The sequence below is a fragment of the Pongo pygmaeus genome, chromosome 4 (genome assembly GCF_028885625.2).
Source record: "Pongo pygmaeus isolate AG05252 chromosome 4, NHGRI_mPonPyg2-v2.0_pri, whole genome shotgun sequence".
NCBI lineage: Eukaryota > Metazoa > Chordata > Mammalia > Primates > Hominidae > Pongo > Pongo pygmaeus.
The window spans coordinates 144,178,685-144,199,248 of NC_072377.2; the positions used below are offsets into that span (position 1 = coordinate 144,178,685).

Sequence of the window (20,564 nt, forward strand, 5' to 3'; positions counted from 1 at the left end):
GACTATCCTCCTGGTCACTGTACCCCAGCCTTGGTCTTGAGGATTCTGGGAAGGAGACGGTGCCAATCTGCTGGCTCAGCCAGCTTGGCCACTGACCTTCAGAGCACCCAGGCTGTCAAGGCCGCCGACTGCCTGCCGGGCGGGCAGGGGGGAGTGCCAGCCAGCTCCTCGCCTCACGCTGCCCACTCCTGCTCCCACTCTCCTCTCCCTCTCTGCGCCTGTGTGTGAGCTAATTAATCTCAGCCCCTTTGGGAAATTAGAACGCCGCAGCCGCGGCGTCCTCAGCCTCACGGTGCTTGTGCTGCTACTGGGCCATGCCAAGACCTGCTGTGGTTTAGGGGCACCGGGGTGGGGGATGGGGGCATCGGGATGAGCTGGGCCGGCCATGGGTCTCCCTGAGCCCCCACCTCCTTGTCGGAATGCTCTGGTCTCTCAGCCCCCTCCTTTCCCAGATAGCATCCATAAGGATGCCAGGCCAGTGCCCGACTGTGGTGAAACCTAACCCCCAGTGGCCTCTCTGACCTGGTCCCAGGGCTGGTATGGCCACCCCCTTACACCACATTCCATCTCATTGCAGGGTCCTCTTGCCTGCCCAGCTTGGCCTGATGGAGACAGATGTAATTATGGAATTTTGCTTGGGAAATTAATTTGAAAAAGTTAATTAATTGGTGGTTCCGGAGGTGGCAGGCTCCACGCCCGGCCAGTCTTGCTGACGTCAGTGCTGACCCACTGGAGACGTGCAGCTTCCGGGCAAGCCGGGCAGAGGGACCCCAGTGACCTGGCTGGCAGCCCTGGGACAGGTAGATAGACAGCGAGGAGCAAAGGGCAGACCAGTGTCCTGGCCCAGAGTGGGCACCTGGGAAGGGTTTGTTGACCAGACCTGCTGAGGATAAGAACCCGGCCACTTGTTTGTGTGTTCAACAAGCCGTTGTCAAGCTGCTATGGTACACTGACCCCAGTGTCTCAAGTGCCCCCAACCAAAAATAGACCAGTTCTTCCAAACCCCTTTTCTCAAGGAAAACCTCTAAACCTATTCTCAAAGGCTTTTTCAAAGTGCTCAAAGGACATTATTGGGCCAGTGTGCAGATGAAGCCACTGAGGCTCGGAGAGGGTGGGCCTTGCCCAGCTTCTCAGCAGTGTCCTCCAGCAGGGTGGAGCAGAGGTGGGTAGAGCTCGGTCTCATTTCCAGAGGACATGTGACCCAGCTTCAGAATCCCATGGGCGGCCTCCTCCCAAGTGTGGGTGATAGGGGCCTTGAAGTTGACTTTTCCCAGGGAGGAAGCCACAGAATATGGCCAGCCCCTTCACCCCCTTCACCCCCATCCCTGTGTGTGCCTGTGGGAGCTTCCCCTACTACCCCATCCAAGCCTCAGAAGACCCCCATGCCCCAGGGGTCTCAGGGTACACAGAGACCCCCACTACCTCCTGGACCTCCTGTGGGTCTTCTGACCACAAGCCTCAGCCAGATCAAGTCCTAGTTTCTGCAGGAGCGTGGGCTTTGGTGTGGTCTTTGTCCAGACAGGAGAAGAGTCAGGGCTGGGGCAAGAATGGCCAGGCCTGGGACAGGTCAGGGATACTGAGCCACAAAGAGACCAGGGAGATGAACGTGGGCACTCCTGAGCTATGTGGCCTTGGGCAGGTCCCTTAGCTTCTCTAAGCCTCATTTTGCTCATCCGGGAAATGGGGATGATCATAGATGCCATTCAGAGAGCTGCGGAGAGGCGCAGGGATGCATAACCACTTGAAGTGGTGCTGGCCCTGGCGCAGGCTGTTTCACTGCCCAGTGGAGGCAGGCTGGGTAGGAGAGCAGCGAGCTGACTGGGACTGTGCTGTGGCTGGGGCCTGAGGACCAGTGGGTTTTGAGAGGGGAGCCTGGTGCATGTGTCAGAGGAACTGAAGGATACAGGAGATGATATTTGTGAGACCCTGGGCCCTGCTCCAACAGAGTCAGCCCACCCAGCATTTACCCTCTGACTTGCTTCATGTGTTCCCTCACCTCCAGGATTTCCAGGGGCCAGGTGGGCCCTGCTCAGTTTAGTATGCCTCATCTCCCATAGCTGTTCAGGATCAAAGGGAGCATCATGGGCAGGCTGAGCTGGGCACTTTGCATCCTTGTCACTCTGATGTGGTCTGTAGTTCTGGGTTTCTTCAAGGTCCAACCCCAGTCTTGGGTTTAAGTGGGCCACACCCACTCCCTGAGCATCCTGTGTGGGCTGGTTATGGGGTCAGAGGAGAGGCATTTCCTCCTCCCACCTCACCTCCTCCAAGAAGCCCTCTGGGTACTGCTCCCCAGCACTTTGCCCATTGACTGAGCGCTCAGGGTTCTCTGCACAGGCTTTTTTAAACCTTTCTCTGTGTGTCCCTACACTGGGAGCTCTCTGACCATGGGGTCCATAGTATCTCCTGTCTATCCTAGTGCCCAGCACTGGGTTAGCACTCAATGTGGGGGCATAGGGCTCCTGTGCTCCTATTTTACAGATGGGTCCGTTAAGGCCCTGCAAGGTCACACAGCCTGTTGAGGGGCAGAGCCAGCCTGGTTCAGGTGGGTGTGGGGGCCACTTGGTACTGGCTGGGGTCTTCTTTCAGGCCTCAGGACCATTCCCAGGCTTCCTTAGGCCCTGCAGCTCCTGACCCTCCTGGCACTATTCCTGGAGGGTGAATAGTCCTGTGCTCTTAAGAGCTTGGGGGTTTGGGGGTTAAGGGGTTGTGGCATCAGACTGAGGGTCAGAGGGCAGGCCTTTGAGCCTCAGTTTCTTCATCTGTAAAACAGATCTTAGTGTTTGGGGGAGCAGGGGTGGCTGAAAGAGATCACGCATATGTTGTTCTCGCCATCCTTATTATTACTACTGACACTGTTATTTTGTTATCATCACATTATTATTCATGCTCCCAGGGCCCTAGCAGCTGCGGTGGCTCCAGGCCTGGATGCAGAGCTCTGGTGTGCTGAAAAGAAGTTGCAGTTCCTAATTAGTCAGCGCTCCAAGGAGAGGGCCTGGGTTTTAATTTTTGCTGCAGAGTCCCACCTGCCCGAGGCCTCCCAGCCCCTCTCATCCCTTCCTGGGCTGGGCCTGCGGCACCCTCCCCAACCTCAGGTAGGGGGCCTGGCCTGAGGCAAAAACCTCCCCAAATTTCCCCTGCCACTCCCTCCGCCTCCCAGACCTCTGGGGCCATGAATCATTTATAAGGCAAAAATGAAACCAATTAAGGACAAACTTTGAAAGCCTCTAATTGCTGCGCCTGGTGGCACCGTGGAATGAGGGGAGGCCAGCCTTCTCGGTGCGGAATCTCCTTGGCCCAGGCCTTCCCAGGCTGCCCGTCCCGCCGCGGCTCAGGGCGCCTCCCGGCTCCCTGCCGCCTCCCAGCCGGACGCGGACGTGCCTGCGCGGCTCTGGCGGCTGCGTCTGCCGCCCCGGCGCCCGCCCGGGTCCCAGGCCGACTAATTAGGCCCGGCTCCCTCCCGCGCCGCCCACTGCCCGCTCCAGGCCCGCTGCCCGCTCCAGGCCCGAGGTGATGGCGGCTGTTCCTGCCGTTCTGGGGCCTGTGCCCCAGAGCTGGCCGCGTTTCTCGGGGCGGGAGCCAGCTCTGCTCGCCTGGCTTAACCCAGACGAGCCCAGGACGCCCTGTCCCTGAACCCCATCGTGGCGTGCAGGTCTGAGTAGGCTCTGGGCCATGCCGAGGTACCTGGCTTGGAGGCTCTCTTCAGTCTCGGGAGAGATATGCTTATCCCAGGCGGAGCGGAGAAGGCAGGGGGATGACTGATGGTAGGGGGAGTCGGGAGGGGGTATTGAGCCCTGAGGTGTTGCACTGAGCACGGATCCGGTTCCTCTTGGCTTTGCCACAAACACAGTAACCTTATGTAGATTCCTTAACCTCAGTTTCCCCATTTGTAAACCATCAGCACCAGCCCATTTTCTCCTGAATTTGGGATTTAGGGAGCTGGGCTTTGTATACCCCTCCCAGTCTCCTCTCTTGGATGGCTGCTGAGGGGGTGGAGGTAATGTCTGGACCTAGGAGGGCCTGCCTTACTGCCATGAGCCCTGGGTGCCAGTGGCCAGCCTGCTCGCTGTGCTGAGGGCCAGGCGGGCCCTGGGCACTGAGGCACGTTGTTTGCTGAAACCAAATTTCTGTGCTTGTGTTTTTCCATAATTATATTAGCAGGTGGGATTTTTCCTCGGGGAAGCAGTGGGAGGGGGAGCGCCATGGCAGTGTCCCCGCCCGCTCTGAGCGTGAGCTCACACTCAGCTCTGCCCGCCTGCTGTAATGATTTTTTAATTATGCAGCCAGTGCTCGGAATTGCTAATCCACCTCCAGCCCAGCATCCCCTCCTGCAACTCACACCCCAGCCCCTGGCTGATGTCCCTAGAGTGGCGGTGCCCAGCGCCGTGCCCATCACTGAGTGCCTGGGACAACCGCCATAGCAGGAGAGAGGGTAGGTCAGGAAGGGCCGGAGGGGCGCCCCTCCCCCATCTGCAAGTGACAAGACTTGTGGCTCTCTTTGTCTCCCACCCTACCCCTAGACCCAGCATGGCTCACACCCGCCAGGACAGCTATGGCTTTAAATGAGTTTGGGGAGTGATCGGTGCCCACACCAAGTGATGTGGCCACACCCATTTCAGGGACATTAGCCTGTCTTCCCAGCCTTGTGTGACCCCAAGGACACATGCACACAAGTACAATTTTTGTCACACCCACACTCAACACTTTACTTCCCTTCTCCACACAAACTCAGCCCCACAGCCAAGCTGCACACATACAATGGCAGGCTCTGCTTGCTTCTCACACATGTAGCCTTACCTGAGGGCGGGGGCACCCTCAGGAGACCCCACTGCTGCCTCCTGTGCCCTGCAGTGGCCCTGCTCCCACTCCCTTGCCTCCAGACCCCCCAACCCCATCCCCATCCACCCTACTGGGAGGTGCTCCGAGGTCTTCTGGCTCCCGCCTCATGGGGTGGCTGCCTGTGGCTGGGGCCAGCCTGAGCCTCCATCAACCCTGGCCTGGGGGAGGTGCTGGGGGGGTTCTGCAGCGCTGTGGCGGCGGCTCCTCTCCAGGCGCCCAGCTGTGGCATCTGTCAAGGTCAGATAGCGACTCCGGAACCAGCCGGCTCGGCCCCATGGCCCCTCTCGCCTCATTATTTTTGTGTTCCGGGGCTGCGGCGACACCTCCCTCCCTCCTCCTCAGCCTCCCGCCTCTCGCCTGCCTCCCCCACGCCTCTGCAGGGAGGGCCTGCGGTCTGGGGGCTTTTGTTTTCCAGTTTTTTCCACGCTCAGGCCAGGCAGGCGGGTAGACACTGGCCAGAGCTGTTGGACCTTGAACAGCAGACAAGACAGGTGTCTCCCTTACAGCTGGGACAGATTCTCGGCTAGTGGAACCCTGGGTTGGTTTCTCAGAGGCACAAACTGAACCTGAATGGAACCCAGCCCCCACCACAGCCCAGGTGCACCTGTGGGCAGCTTCCTGTTTCCATAGGGGCCCTAGCAGCTGGCACCAGTTCCTGTCTACACCATCCCCGTCCCAGTAGGGCCCCAGACTCACATACAGCCCAGAGCTCCTGACTCAACTCACCGTGCATGCGAACATACACTGGCATTCATGCGGCAAAGATGTGTTGACACGTACAGACCAGAAGACCCCACAAACATCCTCTCACCACGTAAACCACCCTATTCGCACACGCATGCACTTGGACATCCATGTACATTCACAGACTTGGGTCGCACACACACGCCTCCACTTTACCCTCAGGGAGGTCACAGAGTCAAAGATCTCCCCCAGCACTGCTACATGATCCCCGTATATGCTTTAATGCTGTGGTCTGTAGAGGGCAACATCTTGAGACTACACACTCAACCAGGCACACTCACAGTCGACTGGACACACACACACAGTTGTGCAGCACACCTCCCAGGTAGACATGCGAAAACACACTGTATGCATTGCTCTCGTCTCCATACACACTCCAGCCCCCGAGCTCACTCCCAGGTACCCAGCATCCTTGGGCAGTTATGCCAGCCGAGGGGCTTTTGTCCCCCGAAATACTGGGAAGTAAGCTTGAGGCCTCAGCTTGCTGAACCCTGTGTCCAGGGAGCCTCGGGGAGTGGGAAATGGTTTGACAAGGACTGCCCAGCCCACTGCCCAGCCTCACTGTGTGCACCACTCTAGGCCCAAGAGCGCCAGGATGGTATGAGATGGGGCCGAGGATTCCAGGTGTGTCATGATGGGCTTGGTGGCTGCTGGCAGAGGCAGACTCTGGGGGGTGACCCTCAGCTCTGTCTCTGGGTCCCTCTTCCCACCTCCAGCCCCTGATTTGGGTGTGTAAATGTTGGAGGAATGGGGTGTGGGCGGACTCCAGGCCCCCAGGGTCTCTAGAGTGGCCCTGGCCATCCCCTCTCTTCCTCCTCCAGCTGTGGACTGCTGTGGCTGCCCCCAGGAGAGGAGCTAGATGGAGGCTTAGCAGTGGCTGGGCCCCCACCCCCCAGGAAACTCAAAACCCTGGGCCAGCCGCGGGTGGCGGGTTGGGGCAGGCACAAAGAGGGCCTCTGTGCGGCCGGCTGGGCTTCCCACAGGATTCTGGGGGAGGAGGCAGGAGCCGGTTTCCGTCCCGTTCTGCTTCCTGCGGAGGCTGCGGAATGCCCGGAGCTCTGGCCCAGCCTGCCCCGTCTGGCCCACCCGCAGCCCCTTCCCCATCTTTTCCTGGGCCTTGGGGTACAGCTGCAGACTTCTCTGCAACAAGGCCCTGAGAGCCACCCTCCAGGACCCAAGGGAAACCTAGGGGATTTCCCCAAGCCGAGAGCTGAACTGGACCTCACCCTTTAGCTGAAGTCTTCCCTCCATGTGCTGCGGAACCCTCAGCCAGGGTTGGAGCGCCAGGCCCTGGAGTCACTCACACAAACCTGGGTTTAAATCCTGGCTCTGCCACTTAATGACCTTGTGACCTTAGGCAGGTGACTATGTCCCTGAGCCTCAGTTGCCTCATCTGTAAAATGAGGATAATAATAATTGTAGTAGAATCTGGTGAGAAAATGCATGTGAAATGCTTAGCACAGTGCCTGGTGGACAGTGAGTGTGCATTATTAGGACCTGCTGTTTATTTTTATTTATTTATTTGTTTGTTTGTTTATTTTTTTGAGATGGAGTTTTGCTCTTGTTGCCCAGGCTGGAGTGCAATGGCGTGATCTTGGCTCACTGCAACCTCTGCCTCCCAGGTTCAGGCAATTCTCCTGCCTCAGCCTCCCGAGTAGCTGGGATTACAGGCATGCACCACCACGCCCGGCTAATTTTTGTATTATTAGTAAAGACAGGGTTTCTCGATGTTGGTCAGGCTGCTCTGGAGCTCCGGACCTCAGGTGATCCACCTGCCTCGGCTTCCCAAAGTGCTGGGATTACAGGCGTGAGCCACCACGCCCGGCCAGTACCTGCTGTTTATTTTAATGTCCTCTGGGGAACTTAAGAGTGGAAGGGACTGGATGCTCCTTGCCACGATAGGTCTCACCTGTTCTAGGGTTCAGTCTCAGCCCTGCGTCCTGCTCAAAACCCTTCTCTCAAATCAGTCTCCTACCTGCAGATCATATCAGTGACTGATCCGGGCCTCTGGGGCCTTCCTCCTGAGGTCTGGAGGGTGGAGGGGATTGCTCTCTGGAATCCTTTTTTTTCCCTCTGTATCTCTACCTCCTTCCCCATGATATGCCCTGGGATCATGACTCCTGCGGTAGTTTGGGGTGGGAAGCAAGAGCCCTTCCTTTCCATTTTACAAATGGGAAACTGAGGCTTAGTGGCGGAAAGAGCTTGGTCAAAGTCATCAGTCAGGGAGGGACAGGGTGGAGCCACAAACCTAGGCCTCAGGACTCCAGTTCCCTAGCCAGTCCTATGCACATATGCCTCCCCCAACCCCAGACACACAAACACACCCCACACAGGAGCCCCAGAAGGATAGTGCCCCATCTCTGATTACTTGACTCATGCATCCCTGGACTAGCCTTCCCTGGCTTGTCCCATGGTGAGGCCCATCAGTAGGGAGGTCCTGAGGGGGTACATGGGCCTGATTTCTGATTGGTGTCAACTCAGAGATCACCACATTAGGAAATGTTTACTACAAGATTCAGGGGATCCCAGATAGACAAGGCATCATTACACCCGCTTAATCAAATTGCCTGCGGCAATAATAGGACTTCCTTCAGAGATTGGGTATGAGGATAACATGAGATAAAGCATGGACAGTATGGCACATAGGAAGAGCCCCATACCTGTTAGCTACGGTCCCATGTGACAGATGGGAAAACTGTCTCAGAGGCCAGTTTTTTCCCAAGGTCAAAAAATGAGGAAGGGTCTTCCTGAACCTTTGACTCATCCAGGAAAGGAACTTGGCCTGAGGGAGGTGCCTATTGAGGAAAGGGCCTGTCTTTATCAGAGGCATCCCAGGCATCTCAGTCCCTAGAGCCCCAGGTCAGAGCTTACTTCCTTCCCCGGGGCCTCAGTGTTGCTGTGCACAAATGGGCTGATCTCCTCCTCCAGCTGTTTTTGGGGAGCACCGTAAAACAGAACAGAGCCTGGCTGGGTGAAGTGGCTCACTCCTGTAATCCCAGCACTTTGGGAGGCTTAGGTGGGTGGATCACCTGAGGTCAGGAGTTCAAGACCAGCCTGACCAACATGGTGAAACCCCATCTCTACTAAAAATACAAAAATTAGCCAGGTGTGGTGGTGTGCGCCTGTAATCCCAGCCACTCTGGAGGCTGAGGCAGGAGAATTGCTTGAACCCGGGAGGTGGAGGTTGTAGTGAGCCGAGATCGGGCCATGCACTCCAGCCTGGGTGACAGAGCAAGACTCCGTCAAAAAAAAAAAAAAAAAGAGAGAGAGAGAGAGAGAAAACAGAGCCCTACGTACTCCAGGTTTGCTCAAACCCTTTAGTCCTCAGGCCAAGGCATGGTTGGCACCCACCCCAGGAGGAGGGGTGTAAGAGGGTCAGGGGTGTGGAGTCAGGGACATAGAAATGCTGTCCCTTGTTCTGTCCTTGGCAGTCAGTCTTGGGGTGACTCTAGTGGGGTTGAGGCCATGTCTCACCCCAGGCCACCCGCTGGGTGCTCGCAGTGGCCAGTGTGTGGGGTATGTGTGTCCATCCATAGCTGGATGTGTGCCCTGTGCTCTCCGCCTGGGGCTGCATTTCTCCCTGCCTCCAAAACCAGTCTCCCTGGGCTTGAGCAGGGCTTCTTTTTCCCTCTGGAAACTCCCCAGGCTGAATCATGGAAATCAGAGACAGAACACCCTCCCTTCCACCCCATTGCCCAGCTTGGTTCAACCACCATAGCCTGTGGTCTGCTTTGCCCACCATCAGCCTGTCTGCCTATTTTGCCTCACTTGGAGGCCAAGGAGACCAGCCCACCAAGGTGGGGGGAGAGGCAAGGGCCGGGGTGTCAAATGCTGCATGGAAGCATGGAAAGTGGTGCATTGAGCCAGGGTGTGCAGCTCTGCTGGGCCAGTGTTGGGGGCCCTGAAACGCAGCCTCTTCCACGAGTCTCCCTGGGCAAGCAGAATGGCTGCAAGGCTGGTCAGCCAGCAAGGAATGGGGGGGATGGTGCCTTGGTCAAACCCTGCCCTTGGTAGTGGTGATGGTTGCACAGCTCTGTTGATTTACTAAAAATCATTAAATTATATGTATACTTTAATGTGGAAGAATTTTATAGTATGTAAACTATACCTCGATAAAACTGTTTTTTTAAAAATCCTGCCAGCCAGGCGCAGTGGCTCACACCTATAATCCCAGCACTTTGGGAGGCCCAGGTGAGAGGACTGCTTGATCCTCATAGGAAGACCTCATCCCTACTAAAAATTAAAATAATAGTAATAATAAAAATCCTGCCCTTGGCCTCAAGGCCCTGCACAACTGGGACCCTGCCAGCCTCATAGACACACCTCACTTCTACTTCCCCAACTGCTTAGGCTCTCTTTCATGCCTCTCATTGCTTCTCCTTATCCTTAACTCTCAACCTAGCAGTCCCTTCCTCCAGAAAGACCCCAGATAGCTCACTGTGTCCCCTTCCGGCTCTTGTTTCACACTGGTTCATGTGACTGTGGGCCCAGCTCCTGTGCACTCCTGGAAGGCAATGCTGGGGTCTGGGTCTGTGTGCTCTGCTGTCTCTCTGGTATCATAAGGTACAGGGCTGCTGTCGAGGTAGGTGCAGGGAAGATGTGTGCAAAGGGATATCTAGAACATCCAGCTGTGGGCCACCTGTGTACATGTCTGTGTGCAGATGGCACTATGTCATCCCAGGATGTCCCCTCCTTTCCAGTGCTTTCTGGCCCGAGAGTTCAAGATTGAACCCTGCGCGGGGGTGAAATGAGGCTCTTCTAGGGCTGAGGGTTGAATAAGGGCACTGCCACCACCTCCAGTGACCTCACTGCCAGCTGGCATTATGATGTCACTGGCTTAGCATTCCGGGCCCTGGGCATCTCCAAGTCCCCCAGGTGGGGGCACTCTCCTGGGGTCTGTGACAGCTTGCCCCCAACCACGGAGAGGTGACAGGCACGGTAACAATCCTGGGGAGTGAGAGCAGCCTTAGGGGTACCTAGGTCACCTGCCTTGGGCCACTCTGTCAATTGCAAAAGTGGCCGCAGAGCAGGGTGACTAACAGTTGGGCTCTGGGTTCAAGCACTGCCCCTGCCAGGCACCAGCTGTTTGACCTGAGGCTGACAGCTTGAACCTCTCTGAGCCTAAATTTCCTCATGTCTGAAATTGGCAAATAGTTTCTGTCTCCCGGGGTTCTGGGGAGGCATTCAGAAGCTAAGACATGTAAAGCATAAAAGCACAGGGCCTGGGACACAGTAGACACTCAGTAAATGCTAGTTGATAGGATCCGTTGGTTAAGGAAACCGGAGTGGCAACACAGGTGGTGGGGGCTGGCTAGAAGGGGGCAGGCTCTGTGCCTTCTGGGGCTGGCCAGAGCCTTAGGGTAGAGGCACGGGGTGGCCTCCACTGCCAGGAGGGTGGCCCCAGGTATGAGTCTCCCTCTCCTTCCAGCTCAGCCAGTTAGCTGGAGCCTACAGGAGGCATTGGGCCCTGCAGCCATGCTCTGGGGCCAAGAACCCATTACCCCCCACCTCCTCCTCAGTCCTCCCCAGTCCTCCTCCCCAGTCCTCCCCCGCCTCCTCCCCACCTCCTCCCAATCCCTCCTCCCCAGCCTTCTCCCCACCTCCCCCCAAGCCCTCCTCCCCAGCCTCCTCCCCACCCTCCTCCCCAGCCCTCCTCCCCAGACTCCTCCCCACCTTCCTCACCAGCCCTCCTCCCCAGATTCCTCCCCAGCCTCCTCCCCACCTCCCCCCAAGCCCTCCTTCCCAGCCTCCTCCCCACCTCGTCCCCAGTCCTTCTCCCCACTGTCCTCCCCACCCACCTCCCCAGACTCCTCCCCATCTCCTCCCCACCTCCTCTTCTCAGGCCTTGGGCTACACAGTGGGTCTGATCTGGTCTGCTCGCCACTTCTCCTCTACGCTTCCCTCTGCTTCCCTCTCCTGTGGGCATGCCCAGCTGCCTTCTGGGATTCCCTCCTCAGGGCTGTTTCCTTGTCTTTTAGACCCTCAAGTCCCTGAGCCTGGACAAGATGTCCTGGGTCCCTGAGTCTCTGAACCCTGTTGCCCCAGACACTGCTTCCCATGACATTGTCTCCACTAACCTTGACCCTCTGCCCCCTCCTCTCCAGCTCCCCTTTTCTCTGATCCACCCCCTCTAGTTCTCTGTGTCACGATTCTGTCCCCACCACCTGTCTCTGTTCTGCCCCCACATGCCCCTCTGCCCCCCAGCTTTCCATGACTCGTCCCCCCTCAGCCCCCCGTGCTCTGTCCCCGCCCGTCAGCCCCTGGTCCCAGCTCCCGGCTGGCCGGCTCCTGCATGGACAAAGGGGTCCTTTGTGGGCTGACCGCGGCTGACGGGGCGGCGGGGCGCTGGCTCCGCATTGCTGATGAAACGGAGCCCTTTGTTGTCCCTCCTCAGGCGCAGTATTTCTTTTTGGGGGCTGGATGCGTTCCTGGCAGGGCCGATGATGGATGCGCCCGCCGCCGCCCGCCTGCCCGCCAGCTTTCCCTCCCGCTCATTCCCGCTCCGCTTCAACGCAGCCCTGACTCCTCCCCTGCTGCCTGGGCACTGCCAGGCCCTTCCTGGCCTGGAAGGGGGTGGCTGTGTGCCCTAGAGTAGAAGGCTGGGATCTGGGAGAACGTCCCCTCTATGTCCTCCCCTTCCATGAGTAGGGCAAATGGGGCTTTTGGTCAGGGGTCCACTGGGACCAGGGCATCAGTTTTTCCTAAGGTCTGAAGGAGAAGGTGAGCCAGGTACCAGGGCCGATTTGGAACAAGCTTGAGGACCAGATGTTCATGTCTGTCCACTCTGGATTTGAAAACAGAGTTGTCCCTGTGAGCTAGTCCCCCTGTGTACCCACCTCCCTTCAACTTCTGTGGCTGAAAAACCATAGTGTTCTGCCTGCAGCACCTGTTTGGTGACATATCACATCCTCTGGTCCCAAGCTCAGTATGTCCCAGGACCTCAGAGGCTGGGGGTGGGTGGGCCCTGAGGAAGGATAGAATAGTGGAAGATCAGAGAAATTCCAACAGAGGAACAGAACATGAGGTTTGGTCCCCACCAGGAGAGACTCAGGACGGAGACAAAAGCCGAGACACTCAGCCAGAGCGCCAGCCCTGAGCGCAGGCCGGCTGTGTTGGAGGGAGCTGACTTCTAATTGACCTGCCCGCCCCGCACGCAGAGCCAGATCCTGGAGCTGGGAGGAGGGAGGGGGTGAGCAGAGCAGGAGCAGCGTTAATGCAGCTATCGATTTCTGCCACCAGCCAGCAGGCCGCAGAGGCGGGGGATGCACACAGGGGCTGGGGCGCAGCCTGCTCCCCTCCCCATCTCTCCAGCCCACAAGACACCTGCCTTCTGCCTTCTCCCCTCACCCAGTATCTGGGCTGCTGGGCTTGTTGTCCGGGGCAGGGCAGATAAGCTTAGTTGGGCAGGAGCTGGATGAGCTGACTTGATGGTTTCTGTCCCTGATCTCACTGACCCTGGTCCCCAACAACTAACCAGGGTCACTGATTCCTGAAGGGGTCACCAATCTCTGAGGAGAGGGGCTGAAAAGACCATCCTGGTGTTGGCCCTTATGAGGTGGGAGGGAACACAGCTATCCTTGGACACACATGATCTTCTTGCTTCAGCTCTGACCTCTGATGCCCCCCAACCCAGCCTGGATTCCCTGCCAGGGCCCCCCGGCTCTGTCCTGGTGGAATCTTCCAGCTTGCCCATTTCCCTCTCCCATTTCCTTCTGCTAGGAAGGAGCCCTAGGTGGTCTGGTGCCCACTGGGGAGGGACAGGGAGTATCTGGCTGTTGATGCCGGCTACTCGCCTCATCCTGGAGACAGAGCTTTTCCTTTCCCCACACCCGGTCCTCTTTGGCCACTCCTTAGTCCTGGGGAAGCCCTCCCCCCGCCCGCGCTTGGGGCCTCAGTTTCCCCCTCTGTAAATGCAGAGGGTTGGACTAGATGCTCTCTTGGGACAGGCTTGAATCCTGTGACTAGGGGGGTCTTGGGGTTGTCTGGGGACAAAGATCCAGTGTATGCTGCCCTCAAGCCCAGGGTGCAATGGGGCCCGCCAGATGTGCGCCTCCCCCTTGAGCCTCCAGCTGCTCTGGGTCTGGGCCCTGTCCTCCCACCCCTCTCCTGGGGGATGCTAGGCCACAGCAGGCAGACAGGGAAGCGAGGCTGGAGAGCCAGGACTGATGAGGAAACCGCCGCCTTGCTCCATCTGGCCCAGTTCCTTCAGCTGAGGAGGCAGCTCAGACGCCTTAGCCTTGAGACCTGAGTAGAGCAGGCCCTGTCCTGGGATGGGCTGCCTTGGAAATGTGGAGGTGGCCAGAGGACAGGCTCCTGCTGGGCTCCATTCCCTTGAGGTTCACGCCTACTCCTCAGTGCCAGCCTGCCCCAGCCAGAGGCCCCTCCTGGCAACAGCCCACCCCGGCTCTCTTGAGTTCTCACTGAGACCTCCACCCAGGCCCTACTCTGCAGGCCTTGTGAGGCCTCTGCCCACCGCCACCCCCAATCTGGGAGCCAGGCCAGAGCACCACAGTGAGGCCTGAGTAGAGACAAGAGTGAGGTCTGAGACGATAATGATTGTGGTTCGGGGGTTGAGAAGGAAGCGTGTGCCAGGGTGTGTACAAGCATGTCCTCTCACTGTGGCAGGGGACGGCTGGTCCTCTGGCCCTGTGCTGCTCGCCCTGTAGCAGGAGGGGAGAAGATCCCTGAAATAAGGGTTCTGCACTCATTGGCAAACTGGGTTACACAAAGGCAACCAGGTTCCTTTGCCTGCAGGACATGTCAGAGCCTTGAAATAATTCCTAATATGTATTAAGAATCCCCAGATGAGGATCCAGGGGCAGCCTTCCAGACTTAATGATCTGTACCATCAAGCACTCTTCTCCTCGGATGGAGAAGGAAGATTAGGATGTGGAGGTGGTTTTTTTTTTTTTTTTTTTTTGACAGGGTCTCACTGTGTCATCCAGGCTGGAATGCACTGGCATGATTATAACTCACTGCATCCTCAACCTCCTGGGCTCAAGCAGTCCTCCCACCTCAGCCTCCTGAGTAGCTAGGACTACAGGCATGTACCACCACACCTGGTTAACTTTTGTATTTTTTGCAGAGATAGAGTTTCACCATGTTGTCCAGGGTGGTCTCAAAACTCCTGAGCTCAAGCGATCTGCCTGCCTCTGCTTCCCAAAGTGCTGAGATTACAGGCGTGAGCCATTGCACCCAGCTAATAAGCATCTCCAACACTCTCCCACCCCAGCACAAGAAGGACTGCCTGCTTCCGGCAGGTCTTCCTAGACCCTAGCAGGGCAGATTTGGGCTGTGGAGGCCTGGACTAGGGCCTCCACCATGCCGCTTGGTGGCTGTGTGTTCATAGACTGGTAGTTCTCCTAAATCTTGTTTCCCTCATCTATAAAGTAGATTACCAGCCACTGCTTCTAGAGTTCTTGTAGGTCTTAACTGAGATAGTATAAATAAGAAATTTCTCACCAGGATGGATCTGGTGCTTAACAAATGCCTGGTCAAGCACATGGTGGTCAGGATGGCAGGACAGTTGATAGTGGCGGTGGTGGCAATGTTGAAGGGGGAGATGTTCACTGCTGCCCTGACCGTGTATCCTCTTGTTGTGACAGAGTGAAGACATTTCCACCTGGACACCTGACCATGTGCCTGCCCTGAGCAGTGAGGCCCACCAGGCATCTCTGTTGTGGGCAGCAGGGCCAGGTCCTGGTCCGTGGACCCTCGGCAGTTGGCAGGCTCCCTCTGCAGCGGGGTCTGGGCCTCGGCCCCACCATGTCGAGCCTCGGCGGTGGCTCCCAGGACGCCGGCGGCAGTAGCAGCAGCAGCACCAATGGCAGCGGTGGCAGTGGCAGCAGTGGCCCAAAGGCAGGAGCAGCAGACAAGAGTGCAGTGGTGGCTGCCGCCACACCAGCCTCAGTGGCAGATGACACACCACCCCCCGAGCGTCGGAACAAGAGTGGTATCATCAGTGAGCCCCTCAACAAAAGCCTGCGCCGCTCCCGCCCGCTCTCCCACTACTCTTCTTTTGGCAGCAGTGGTGGCAGTGGCGGTGGCAGCATGATGGGCGGAGAGTCTGCTGACAAGGCCACTGCAGCTGCAGCCGCTGCCTCCCTGTTGGCCAATGGGCACGACCTGGCGGCGGCCATGGCGGTGGACAAAAGCAACCCTACCTCAAAGCACAAAAGTGGTGCTGTGGCCAGCCTGCTGAGCAAGGCAGAGCGGGCCACGGAGCTGGCAGCCGAGGGACAGCTGACGCTGCAGCAGTTTGCGCAGTCCACGGAGATGCTGAAGCGCGTGGTGCAGGAGCACCTCCCGCTGATGAGCGAGGCGGGTGCTGGCCTGCCTGACATGGAGGCTGTGGCAGGTGCCGAAGCCCTCAATGGCCAATCCGACTTCCCCTACCTGGGCGCTTTCCCCATCAACCCAGGCCTCTTCATTATGACCCCGGCAGGTGTGTTCCTGGCCGAGAGCGCGCTGCACATGGCGGGCCTGGCTGAGTACCCCATGCAGGGAGAGCTGGCCTCTGCCATCAGCTCCGGTAAGAAGAAGCGGAAACGCTGCGGCATGTGCGCGCCCTGCCGGCGGCGCATCAACTGCGAGCAGTGCAGCAGTTGTAGGAACCGAAAGACTGGCCATCAGATTTGCAAATTCAGAAAATGTGAGGAACTCAAAAAGAAGCCTTCCGCTGCTCTGGAGGTAACGGCGCCTTAGAGGGAGGTGTGTGGGCTCTTGTGTCTGTCTGGCAGTCCAAACCCACCCCCATCCCCTGACCCCACCTTTCCTACCTAGGCAAGTGTCTGGGGGATGCCCCCCAATCCTTGGGGCCTGGGGGTCTGGCTTCAAGACACCAATTTACTGCCCCAAAAGTCAGAGCCACATTCTGAGAATCCCATCAGGCCATAATTTGCAAGGCAAGCATAAAACTCCAGGCGAGGACCTAGCATTCTCAGCCAGGCCCTGGGATTCTGATTCCTCTCCTGGGGTTCTGGGTCAGGTATTGAGATTTCCGTACAGGTCCTAAGTTTCTGATGCTCAGACATGGCCTAAAGCATCCAGTCCATGACCTAGAACTCTGGGTCTCTCCCCTGCCCTGTTTAAGGGATTCTGTTTCACGGGCCCTGTGCCCTTAAGCCCTTCATTTGCCCCTCCAGGGCCATCTTTCCCCCAAGGCCACCCAAGGATAGAGCTGTTCCAGTGCTGGGTGCCCTGCTCTGAGGCCTGGAAGGACCCTTGGTCTGGGCACCTAGTTGACAGATTTTTGGGGCTGGGATAAGGGGAGGTGACCATGAGCCCGGAGTGGACAAGAACCTAGCCACTGTGGGATTGGCTTGGAGAAGGCAAGGGGTTCCCATGCTGCTATCTCTGCACCCCTGTGGCAGGGCCTGTCCCTGTGCCCCCAGATGCAGCAACCTAGCTGGAGTGCCAGGCCTGGGTACAAAAGCATCTTTTCAGCCTGCAGTCCCTGCCCCTGTCCCCGCCCCTCTACGAGTGGGCTTGACGCAAATGTCCAGAATGGTTGGAAAACAACAGTGGTGTATCCCAGCCATGGCCTCCTGGTTACCCTCCCCCAACCCCAACCCCGACCCCAGCCCCAGCCCCAGCCTTTCCATTTCTGCTCTCCTACATACACACAAAGGCACCCACTTTAGTCCAGTGTAGACACACATGCACACACACATAGACACGGCTGCTTGAGAAATAGCCCAAATACCCACCTCCCACAGCTCCATACCACACAGCTCAGCATAGCACGAGGCACACACCCATATGCACACCCGTCACACGTGCTCGCACGCTCATTTACAGAAACATGCCACAGCCACCTGGCACTGTTGCCTTTGGGCCAGGGGAAGGGACTTCCTCTCTGGAAGGAGGGTTCCTGGGCACAGCAGCTCAGGAGGCCTCAGAGTCCTCGGGGCCTTCCAGCAGCCCAGCAGGTCAAGCTCCTCCTTTGGCCTGGCTGGGGTGGCAGGAGCTCCGAGGGGTGGCTGCTCTTCCTCCATGCCTGTCCCTCCGCCATGAGGCCATCCATGGGGGAACGTCTTTGCTCCAGGCCTACCCGGACCCTGACTGAACTCTCTCCTTGTTTTTGTCTCCTGCCCCCGCCAGAAGGTGATGCTTCCGACGGGAGCCGCCTTCCGGTGGTTTCAGTGACGGCGGCGGAACCCAAAGCTGCCCTCTCCGTGCAATGTCACTGCTCGTGTGGTCTCCAGCAAGGGATTCGGGCGAAGACAAACGGATGCACCCGTCTTTAGAACCAAAAATATTCTCTCACAGATTTCATTCCTGTTTTTATATATATATTTTTTGTTGTCGTTTTAACATCTCCACGTCCCTAGTATAAAAAGAAAAAGAAAAAAATTTAAACTGCTTTTTCAGAAGAACAACAACAAAAAAGAGGTAAAGACGAATCTATAAAGTACCGAGACTTCCTGGGCAAAGAATGGACAATCAGTTTCCTTCCTGTGTCAATGTCGATGTTGTCTGTGCAGGAGATGCAGTTTTTGTGTAGAGAATGTAAATTTTCTGTAACCTTTTGAAATCTAGTTACTAATAAGCACTACTGTAATTTAGCACAGTTTAACTCCACCCTCATTTAAACTTCCTTTGATTCTTTCCGACCATGAAATAGTGCATAGTTTGCCTGGAGAATCCACTCACGTTCATAAAGAGAATGTTGATGGCGCCGTGTAGAAGCCGCTCTGTATCCATCCACGCGTGCAGAGCTGCCAGCAGGGAGCTCGCAGAAGGGGAGGGAGCGCCAGGCCAGCTGAGCTGCACCCACAGTCCCCAGACTGGGATCCCCCACCCCAACAGTGATGATTTTGGAAAAAAAAATGAAAGTTCTGTTCGTTTATCCATTGCGATCTGGGGAGCCCCGTCTCGATATTTCCAATCCTGGCTACTTTTCTTAGAGAAAATAAGTCCTTTTTTTCTGGCCTTGCTAATGGCAACAGAAGAAAGGGCTTCTTTGCGTGGTCCCCTGCTGGTGGGGGTGGGTCCCCAGGGGGCCCCCTGCAGCCTGGGCCCCCCTGCCCACGGCCAGCTTCCTGCTGATGAACATGCTGTTTGTATTGTTTTAGGAAACCAGGCTGTTTTGTGAATAAAACGAATGCATGTTTGTGTCACGAAGCACCGCTGGCTTCTTGCTCTCCGGTTTTGGGGGGCTGACTTGGGGGCCGTTCCTGAGCAGGAGTTGTCTGGGACCACCTGGAGGAGGAAGAAGGATGGCCCAGGGACATTTAGAATGGGAATTTCTTGGGGAAGAGAGGCCTCTGGATCCAGAATAGGGGAGAGCAGGAGCAACCAGCCCAGCAGACAGGAGGGAAAGGCTCTTAATCTGGAAGTCACTGGTACCGGAGTACCTCACCTGCCTGGTTGCACCCCATGCCTCAGAACCTGGACCTCCAGGAACCTTCACTCACCTGGGGCCACCTCTGTTCGCCTAAGTTCATCAGGGCCCGATGAGTAAAGCAACCAGCACCACGAGGCAGGTGGGGGTAAGGCTGAGCCGCCTGTTCAGGGTCGTCTTTCTTTCTTCTTACCTGGCAGGGATCTAGTGCTCCCGCAGCCACCAATGTCATTCTCCAGGGAATAGTTTCAGCTCAGCTTCGTGGGGACCTGGCTGTACACACACGCCTATTCCTCTTTAGGCCTGAGGGCTGCTAGACTGAGTTAATGGGGGTGTGGGGTGTCCTTGGCTTTGACTGTCCCCACTCTCAGAGGGTTTGTTGGTACAAGGTTGCTGGGGACCTCAGAGGTCAAATATCTGGGGAAGTCACCACACAGCCACATGGTCTGGGCCAGGACAGCCTGAACAGGAAGGGGTGGCAGTGGCATGCCCCTCCCTGTACATCACAGAGGCCAACCTGAAGGAGGAGGCTTAGCCATCCACTGGGGGAGCGTTCTTCTCACCCAGCTGCTTTGAGCCTGGCTGAGACGGAAGCTAGACTTGAGGAAGGACTTCCTGACAGTGTTGGGCACTGGCTTCAGGTGGGTGAGAGCTGGAGCGATTTCTGAGGCTGAGTGGGCAGTGAGGTGGGGGAGATGGGCTATCTCTGCCATTGTCCTGAGAGGAGAAAGCAGCCATGTTGGGTGGGGGTGGCGCTGACCCCCAACCCCTTCCCAGGTGTCACAAGCTCCCTTCGAGCGCCAGGGCCTCAGCAGCCTGGCCTGGCACAGCGGGGGCAGGCAGGGACGGTGGGAGGCAGCTTTCAACTTCAGCTCTGCCTGGGAAAAATTCCCTTTCATGTGGCTGCCTGTGATCCCTCCAGGCGGCTCTGCCGAAGGGGGGGTGTCCAGCAGGGAGTAGGGGGAGGTGTTGCAGCTGGGGGGCACCCTCACCCCCAGCACAAGGCAAACAGCGGCACCTCCAGAACCTCAAGGAGGGTGGGGAGGGTCCTCCTGTGGGGAGTGGGGGGAGCCTGGCCAGCAGGGAGCACCGGGCAGGAGGCCCCTTCCTGCCTCCGCCCGCTGCTGGCAGCACACGGGCTGCAGATGGCCTCAGCCGGCCCTCGTTGGCACACCTACAGGTGTGGGGTGGACGGCTCTGGTGCCAGCCCAGAGGGGGTGCTGTGACTCAGCCGGCCTGTACCTTTCAGTGTGCCAACCCACAGCCCAGCGCATCTCCTGAGCCCACTCCCCAGCACACAGCCGAAGCTCAGAGCTCCTCACCTGTTCCAGCTTCACACTGCTTTGTGGAAATGGTAAGCCAGCCCCTCTGTGTTTGGAGGCCAGGGGTGGGGACAGCTGTGAGGCTGGCTGAAAACATGCTGAGGACTCAGTTACCTCATCTGGGAAATGGGACAATAATTGTTTCCCCCATAAAGTTGCCTGAGGATGAAACGCGATCACACTTGGGAAGGGCCTGGCTTGTTGTAAGCTCTTGTCAGTGGCAGCTGGTGTTGCTATTTTTAAACTATTACTCACCTAAATCTCAACAAGATGTCCCTCACCTTCTGCCCGGCTGTGTGTCCTCCCTGAAGCCCTGG

General features: G+C 57.4%; 1 protein-coding gene across 8 annotated transcripts in view; it reads left to right on the top strand.

Moving 5' to 3' along the window:
• CXXC5 (CXXC finger protein 5) overlaps positions 1-18,705 on the top strand; it is a 38,066-nt gene extending 19,361 nt beyond the window's left edge. For 4 of the 8 annotated variants that reach the window (XM_063665535.1, XM_054488359.2, XM_054488360.2 and 1 more), the window contains 2 exons: positions 15,186-16,269; positions 17,683-18,705. In XM_063665535.1, coding sequence (XP_063521605.1) covers positions 15,346-16,269; positions 17,683-17,727 — 969 coding nt within the window. In that variant the 5' untranslated portion in view covers positions 15,186-15,345 and the 3' untranslated portion in view covers positions 17,728-18,705. Of the gene's footprint in view, positions 1-10,413; positions 10,519-14,505; positions 14,624-15,185; positions 16,270-17,682 lie in introns of those variants that run through there. The other 4 variants (XM_054488365.2, XM_054488361.2, XM_054488363.2 and 1 more) reach the window with 4 other exon arrangements.
• The last annotated feature ends 1,859 nt before the right edge of the window (positions 18,706-20,564 follow it).